Raw genomic sequence first — 9244 nt, 5'->3', positions numbered from 1 at the left:
AGAATGAAAATTTTATATGATTTAGTTTAAATAACTGAGACTTTAAAATTTAATACTTTAATTTTATAAATAACGAAAATAAATTATATCATCTTTTATTTTCAATTAAAATACTTAATTAAAAATTAATTACTTAATTAATAATTAAATAACATTTTAAAAATAATTTAAAAAAATTAAATTGAATTTTAAATGAATACAATATATCCTAACTTTATTTAATATAACCTTAACCCCCTAACATAACACTAACAGCAGCCATCATCCCTTCCCAAACTCCAGCTTCAACACAAATGCACACACCGTGAATACTAAAATTAGAAAAGAGAAGGAGAGCTACGATCGAAAGGGAGGAAGAGCCACGCTGCTGCCACTGTCCAGCCACCTCGCCATTACCGTCGCGTCACCGCCAAGCCATCGCAGGAGAGAAAGATGTGTCTGAGTGAGAGAGAGGGAGAGAGAGAGAGACAGAGAGAGAGAGAGAGAGAGAAAGAGAGGTAGAGGGAGCTGCTGCGAACTCGCCAACAGGGGAGCCCGCGTCGCCGTCGCCTCGGCTGCTCCCACCGCCGTTGTACCCGTCGCGCGCGTCATTGACCAAGGAGCGCCTCTGACCCGTCACTGCTGCCACTAGGGTTTACCACCGGCGCAGTGCCTTGTCATCACCATCAGAGTCGCCACGAATAAGAGAAGGAAGGGGCGCTGCTTCACACCGTCACCGTGGGTGGAGCCGCCGTCACCAAGGTCCGCCGTGAAGAGGAACATGAATGGAAAAGAAAACAGGAAAGCTGCTATTGGAGATTTGGGGAAAATGTCTCCGTCGTCTTCCTGCTATTAGTGGAAGGTTAGTGAAGGTGTGATTTACTAATTTCTGTTGATTTACTGGTTTGCGGTTGAACTTTTTATTTGTGATTTTCGTTTTCTTTTGTAATGCTGTTGTTGTTGTTACTTGTTATGCGGCTCAGTGTTTTGAATTCGGAATTTGTTATGTTGTTGTTGTTGTTACTTGTTATGCTGCTCAGTGTTAATTATTATGCCGTCTCTGTTACTGATCAGTGTTTTGATCAGTGTTACTTGTTATGCTACTTAGTGGAATTTGTTTTGTTGTGGCCTTCTATAATCTCAACTGGTCCTAGTAATTATCCTTTGAATGAAAGTTATAAAGCGGCAGATGGATATGCCTTTCAGGTATGCTTGATATTTTCACTATTTGTAATTTTCTTCCTTCTCTAGTTACACCTTTTGACTGTAAGTAATGGTGTAGGATGCAGTTGGAAGATCTTTAGAAGAAATCTTCAACATTGTTCTAGGTGGATGTCTTGTGTTCTTCCCAAGTTATAAATTGATGAAAAAATTATGCAACCGTTGGTCTAAAATAGGTCAATGGTCTCGACTAAATGCAAAAAAGCCCCTTTATGTTAGTGAGCTATCTATCTTCTTCCGGGTGCTTTCAGAATATGTTTTAGATCTATTAGTTTTTGGGGTAAATAATTTGATTATGGTGTTAAGATATGAACTTCTGATTCTAAAGTTAATTGTTTATGATTTCAGTCCTTGAATTCATTTAATGTTATCATAGTTTCAATTGGTGTAATATGTTGTTGGAAATGACATAAATATCTTTCGAATAGTTACTTGTGTTTATAGTGATTGCATTGTGTGTGCATTTGTTGTTGAATAATTTCTCACATTAAATTGTTATTGCAGCTCTATACTTGCTGTTGGTCGCTGCTGATTTTTCTCCTCATTGCTTGCTTTTTGAATGATTGTTAAATTCAATGAGAAAGGAAATGCTGCTGAGTTATTGTTGTTTGTGTTGGAATAGATGATGGTTGCTAAACTGAGATTGGTTTTATTGATAAATCTATTGCTGAAATCGTTTAGTTTGGCTTGATTGATTTTCTATTGAATTAATGGATAAACTGTTGTGCCCTTGCTGCTTGCAAGTGTAATGGTTATTGACTTCAATGAATAGAATGCTGCCTGAATCCATTACCTTTGTTCATTTTACTGTTTTGGGTGCTGTATGATGGGCCATTAATTGCTGTTCTACTGAGTGCTGCTTTGCTTCTTGCTGGTTGGATTGGTTTTAATTGTTTCCTCATGTTTTTTTGCTGGAATTGGCTTATTTACTTGCTTCCTATGAATTCATTATGATTTTTTGTATTTTTAACTGTCAAAAAATTCATATGGAATTTGAATTGATTGATTGAAATTGTGAAATAGGCAAATTTACTGCTGAAATGCTACCGAAATTTATCTTAATCTGTTTTCAATATTCATCTTTGATTCAATTAATTGATTGAGTTGGTATTTAATTGCTTTTGGTTTTCAACTGTTGCTAAGCTCAATTTATTGATTATCCGGCGAAGTGCTTCACTGTTTTGGTTGTTGGAAGCTGGAAGCTTCGAATTTTGTTATTCACTATTTTGTTGTTGTCCTATTTGGTTGCTTAATTAAACTGGATTGTGTTGTTTGAGTAAACAAGTTCTATTTGACAAATTTTTGTGTCAAAATAGACCCTTGTTTGCTACATGATTTTTGATTGCCTCAAGATATTTCTTTGCAAGTTGTGGTCATGCCTTTAACATTCTTTGCCATTTTTTTCATACTAAATTACTCCTATGTATTGAATAGTTCAAGTGAATTTTCAAATTGACCACGAACTTTCTTTTAAAAGAAGAGCCTCTTTTGCATGCTCTCACAAGGTTGAAGATTTCTTTTTACGTATATGGCTAATTTGATTTATTTTATTCATGCCTAACTTACCTTAAGTCACATAGGGCATGGATTTTTCAAGTCTTGTCTCAACCTTGTGACTTTTATGCTTCATTGGAATTTGGTGTTTGAATGTTCTTTGGCTTACATGTTTCTTTATGTTTCTAACTTAGTCAACACCAAATTGTTTTAATTTATGCCACTTACTTGTGATTGATATTTACTTGATTATGTGCTCTACACATACATGTGTATCACTTGTTTTGGCATTTTGAATTATTGAGAAGTGAATATAAACTTGCTTGTTTTGAAAATTTAGAAATTTTTTGAACTTAAGGAACTTTTGACTACGTACATAACTTTTTGTTTCGATTTTTCTTATTTACAGTAGTGCTGAAATGGTGACCACATGCTACCTTGAGGGCTAAAGAATATTTTGATTCATAGAGACACTAATCTATGTTAGAACTTTTAACTTTTGGTTGAACTTGTGCAAGACATATAACTTGTAGAACTAATCAATGTACTCACTAATGTTATTTTGTTTTAAAATAATTTTAGCTAAATGAGGCATGTTTGAATTATGTATGTTTTTACATATTATATAAATGTAGATTTGCTTAGTAAATAGTTGATATATTAGTTAATTAAAAAATAATTTAGTAAATTATGCATGTAATTTGTATTTAAAAAAATTGTTACAAAATAATTATTTTACTTTTGTAACTAAAGAAAAAAAATGTTACAAAATCAAGTTACATTTTGTAACAAAATTTTATGATAGGAAAAAATATATTGTCACCAAAAATACCTTGAAGATTAAAATTTGTTACCACTTTTGTAACGATTTCTGATTTTTTGTATCAGAAAAATTTATTACAAAATATCACTTTGAATTGTAACAGTTCCTTTTTTGTTACAAAAACTTAGTTTTTGTAACAGAATATAGTATAATGGCCCCTTTTTTTGTTACAAAATCCTTTTGTTTCAAAATTTCGACTTTTTGTAACAATTTTTTTATTACTGTTACGACCTGGCCCAAGAAAGAACTTGGGCCTACCCGACCCGATCACCACCCGACCTCAACGGTCAGGTGACCCGAACCTGTCCGACCCGCGCATCCTTCCGGGACAGCTGGCCACCACAGCTGTACAAGGAAGCTTCGAAGAAGGTGGGTTCTGCCCTCCTGGGACCCACACCTGACATGGTATATAAGGGAAGGGTCCTACCCCCCAAGGTACGTCACACATTCCACCCAACCTGTTCCCCACCTGCATACTAGCTAACTAGAGCGTCGGAGTGTCTTTGCAGGTGGCACCCCCTCTTTCCTTCCACAACGAGAGCTCGGCTACCCGGAAGATCTGAACCCAGCACGACCACAATTGAAGCGTTCTCATCCCCTCAAATATCCACCCGAACTGTCCGATAACCGTTCCACCAAACATTGGCGCCGTCTGTGGGGATTCTGTTATGGAAGTTGTGCCGGGCCTCAGAGACCAAGGCCAAGCAGCCAGCGCAGAGGCGGCAGCCTCTGTCGCTTCACCGGGAGGACGATGAAGGTCCCCCCGGCAACCCATCGAACCGCGCACAAGGACGCGAGAGACACGACCTTTCGGAGGAACTGGCGGTGACAGCGCCCGAATAATGCAGGAGCTACGCCACAGAGTCCAGAATTTGGAACGACAACTAGCTGATCAAGAGCACGATCGACGGACCACTGATCCTACTTACTCCCCGTCCCCAGAGAGCCGGGAGAGAGATTCCCACCGGAGTCAACCCCGGCACGCCTCCGCTTCCAGAACGGAAGCGGAAAGCACCCGAGAAGACTCTCCCATTCCGAAAAAATGAAACGACACAATCATCTACTCCCGAGGTAAGGAAACGTACCACACGGGACGAGATCGCGATAGCGGGGAAGGAAGGCCTGTGAGAACGCGGCAACCCGTGATAATGGGCGCCACCCCGTTCCATCGGTCCATCCTTGAGGTCCGGTTGCCGAAGCACTTCGACAAACCAACGGACATGAGGTACGATGGAACCCAAGACCCTCTGGAACACCTCACGGCTTTCGAAGCTAGAATGAATCTGGAGGGAGTAGGGGACGAGGTGAGGTGCCGGGCCTTCCCGGTCACCCTAGCCGGACCCGCGATCCGATGGTTTAACGGCCTCCCGCAGGGATCCATCTATGGATTTTCGGACATCAGCCGTGCCTTCTTGGCTCAGTTCACAACGCGAATAGCAAAGGCAAAATACCCGATCAACCTGCTCGGGATAACCCAAAGACCCGGGGAGCCGACCAGAAAATACCTGGATTGCTTTAACGACAAATGCTTGAAAATTGACGGCCTAACCGACTCGGTGGCCAGCCTTTGCCTGACGAACGGCCTCCTGAACGAGGACTTCCGAAAACACCTTACCACGAAACTGGTTTGGACGATGCACGAGATCCAAACGGTGGCTAAGGAATACATAAATGACGAAGAAGTCAGCCAGGTTGTGGCCGCCAATAAACGGCACTCCGGCTACAATCAACCTAGGCAACAGTGTAATGGGGAGAGACACAAAGAACAAGCCAAGGAGGGAGGGCCGACCAAGGCACACAGACCGTTTTCCCGGATCGGGAAGTTCACCAACTACACTCCACTCACTCTTCCCATCGTGGAAGTTTACCAGCAAATAGCCGAGAGAGGGATCTTGTCGAAGCCCCGACCACTCAAGGACCGTACAGGGGGAACAAGAGCCTCTACTGTGACTACCACAAGGGCTATGGACACCAAACACAAGACTGCTTTGACCTGAGGGATGCATTAGAGCAAGCAATAAGAGATGGCAAACTCTCTGAAAGTTCAAATTAAATTACTACATGAATAACTTGAAAGGTTTGATATGCGAACTGATCAGAATTTAAAATGTCAAAACCCAATTTTTTTTATATAAGTGGATGATGTTTTAAACTTAAAAAAGAGTATTGATAGATGTGAATTATATACCATTTTAGGTGAAAGGACAATGATCAAGAACAGATATATGTACTTAACAGAAGAGATATTAAAAGAGAACCCCAACATGTGTGCATATAAGGCACCGTCGTTGGATGCAAGGGAAGATATGATGATCAGGGAGGTACCAAAGGTTGGAAAAGAGGCTGCAACCAAAGCCATCAAGGAATGGGGCCAGCCAATGTCTAAGATCACACATTTGATCTTCTGTACCACCAATGGTGTTGCATTGCCTGGCGTTGATTACGAACTCATCGTACTCTTAGGACTCGACCCATGCGTCAAGAGGTACATGATGTACCACCAAGGTTGCTTCGCTGGCGGCACTGTCCTTCGCTTGGTTAAGGACTTGGCTGAAAACAACAAGGATGCTCGTGTACTTATCGTTTGTTCTGAGAATACTGCAGTCACTTTTCGTGGTCCTAGTGAGACAAACATGGATAGTCTTGTAGGGCAAGCATTATTTGCAGATGGAGCTGCTGCGATTATCATTGGTTCTGATCCTGTGCCAGAGGTTGAGAAGCCTATCTTTGAGCTTGTTTTGACCGATCAAAAACTTGTCCCTGGCAGCCATCGAGCCATCGGCGGTCTCCTTCGTGAAGTTGGGCTTACATTCTATCTTAACAAAAGTGTTCCTGATATTATTTCACAGAACATCAATGAAGCACTCAATAAAGCTTTTGATCCGTTGGGTATATCTGATTATAACTCAATATTTTGGATTGCACATCCTGGTGGACATGCAATTCTGGACCAGGTTGAACAGAAGGTGAATTTGAAGCCAGAGAAGATGAAAGCCACTAGAGATGTGCTTAGCAATTACGGTAACATGTCAAGTGCATGTGTGTTCTTCATTATGGATTTGATGAGGAAGAATTCCCTTGAAAGAGGACTTAAAACCACCGGAGAAGGACTTGATTGGGGTGTGCTTTTTGGTTTTGGTCCTGGTCTTACTATTGAAATCGTTGTTCTTCGCAGCGTGGCCATATGATGCGCGCAGTTATATGTCTTTGCATGTATATGACTAAGTTATTTTTTAATATTTTTCTTTTACTGCAAAATATGGTCCTGATTGGCCCATATAGAATATTAGATGAGTGAAAACTTAGACAAAAATGTCAAAATTACTTCTTTATACGAAGATTCAATATCAAAATTTGTAACTGTTGGTAAAAAATATATCATATTCTTTTCAATTGAGGAACATGACACATACGAATATTTCGGTTGCATTTTCATCTAAATACAGCTCTAACCACCTTCACGAGGTTCCATTTAAGAAAAAGTAAAAAAGTATATATTAGGTACGTTAGTGCAAGGATTGGGAGTGTTATGTTTGTAGTTTTGTATATTATCGTGTGTTTGAAGTTTCTCATGTAATGATATAATAGTATAATGTTACTTTCTTGTATAATTCTTAATATGTCATTATACAAGCTTAATATAATAATGGAAAAGTTTAGAGGCAACAATTTTATTAAATTTTGGCCAGCATATAATCAACAAAAGAAAAGTGAGTAATTTCACATCATTAAAAACATCATTAATGGCTATTTGATGGTTACAAATCACAAAAGTTACTGACCCCTAGCACTAAATTAACCTTATAGAAAATTCTATCATCCTGTGTTCATTACAATAAATTTAGACTGAAGTAATTCTTTAAAAACATTGTCTACGATAAAAAAAAATGATGCCTTTGATTAAAGGTAATATTTTTCGACAAAACACTATTTTTTGGATTGACTATATAGTCGTTACCTTTGGTCTAAGGCAACTTTTTTTACATGAAAGGGAACTCTTTTCATATTAATTTTTAAAAATAGTTGCATTTTCTACTAAAAAAAGCAACTTCATGTAAGAGTTGCCTTAGAGGACCCAAACACAACGCATTAATAATGACTTTATTGCAACACTTTTACGGATTGTATTTTCTAATACATAAAACAACATCACTTGTCTAAGTTTTTCTAAGTTGCCTTTTCATATAGCTAAAGCAACACTTGTATAATAAATTTTTCTAGTTATTTTTTCATGTACCTAAAACAATACTAGTTTAAGTTTACTTGGAGTTATCTTTTTCTAATATCTAAAGCAACACCTTATTAAATTTTTCTTAGGTTGTCTTTCTTTATATCTAAATCAATTTTTTTTTTGTTTTTCTTAATTTATATAACATTTGAAGGATATATAACACACACTAACAATATTTAAATATTTAAACTCAATTTAATCGATATACAGGAAGAATAAGCTAATATATTGCATATATATAAAAAGGTGTTTCAAATGCCAACTAAATAACTTTAAGATGCACATACTTGCTAAGTTATCAAGTTAAGTAAATAATAAACATAAGTAAACAAAATACATATTTTTCTCATGGACTTTAACAAAAAAAAAGTATATATATATGCATTTGAAATCAAGAATTTTGTATTTTATCATTGTGCCAAGAATTACCTTTATCTCGTTAAACTTCATCCAACCATAAACAAGTTGCAGTCAAATTTAAATAGATAAAAAAAATGTTATAAAAAAGATTCTTAACAATAACATGTCTACATAAACATATTCAAGTGTTACAATAATTTAACACACACATATATATACCTAATCATCATTTGGAGGATGAGTTGATGGAGAAGAATGTCGACAATTTGGATATTGTGCACTATTTGCAGACAATTGTTCAGATATCGCAACTAGAGAAAGTACTTTATCAATATTCATACTAGGAGAAATTTGTTCTAACATAAGTTTCACAATATCTTTCATAGAATTCTCTCTACTTTGTCCACAAGTGTCTTATTTCTTCCTTCCATGGAATTCTCTCTACTTTATTTGTCTCTAATTTTTGAAACTTTTTTCTTAGAATCAGTGACGGATCTAAAAAATTTTGATAATGGAGACAAAATATATATAACATAATAATAATTTAGGTTTAGCTAATATGTGTCTTAAAAATACATGATAAGCTTAGTATTACTAAAAGGTTTTGAATTTTTTCATTTAATAACTGTAAAATAAATACATTAAAAACTTAAGTTTTTTGTATTTTCAATAAAAATATTCTCAATTTGTAATCTTAATATGTACTTTTAGGACACAAAATAAATAAACTCTAATAATTTTTATAATAAAAATATTATATTGCATAAAAATTAGCTATAAAATTGTTCATTAACCATTATGTATGTGTGCATAAATATATTTATTGTTTAATTCATTTTCAATATATATTTTATATTTTAATATGTATTCTATATAGGCAGTTATTTTATGTACATATAGCATATAATTATTGTTATAATTATATTTTATTATTGTAAACATGATTAGTCTTCAAAAAATTAACGGCTAATTAACCCATAAATGAGAATTTATTCTGGAAAGCCTAAAATGTGATTTTTATGGCTAAATGTGATAGAGGAAACTGAGACGAGAATTTTGGTACCAATTTTATAGAATTCGGACCAAGATTGGACCGAACGGGCCAAACCGGGCCAATTGGACCTAAAGTGGGCCCT

The 9244-nt window shown here is 36.6% G+C and overlaps 2 protein-coding genes across 2 annotated transcripts in view; both read left to right on the top strand.

Moving 5' to 3' along the window:
• Nucleotides 1–9244, top strand: part of LOC107483339 (stilbene synthase 3) — a 46430-nt gene that overhangs the window by 8747 nt on the left and 28439 nt on the right. The window lies entirely within an intron of this gene.
• LOC127746490 (stilbene synthase 3-like) lies at nt 5721–6705 on the top strand. Its single transcript, XM_052259888.1, has one exon. It carries the CDS (start codon nt 5725–5727, stop codon nt 6703–6705), a length of 981 nt encoding a protein of 326 aa, XP_052115848.1. The 5' UTR covers nt 5721–5724.

This window comes from Arachis duranensis, chromosome 4 (assembly GCF_000817695.3).
Source record: "Arachis duranensis cultivar V14167 chromosome 4, aradu.V14167.gnm2.J7QH, whole genome shotgun sequence".
NCBI classification, from domain to species: Eukaryota; Viridiplantae; Streptophyta; class Magnoliopsida; order Fabales; family Fabaceae; genus Arachis; species Arachis duranensis.
Note: the sequence above shows the minus strand (reverse complement) of the source record. Positions and strands in the feature narration are given on the sequence as shown.

Excerpts from the sequence above, each read along its gene's own strand:
- LOC127746490 (XM_052259888.1), top strand. The coding sequence starts at position 5,725 with ATGATCAAGAACAGATATATGTACTTAACAGAAGAGATATTAAAAGAG.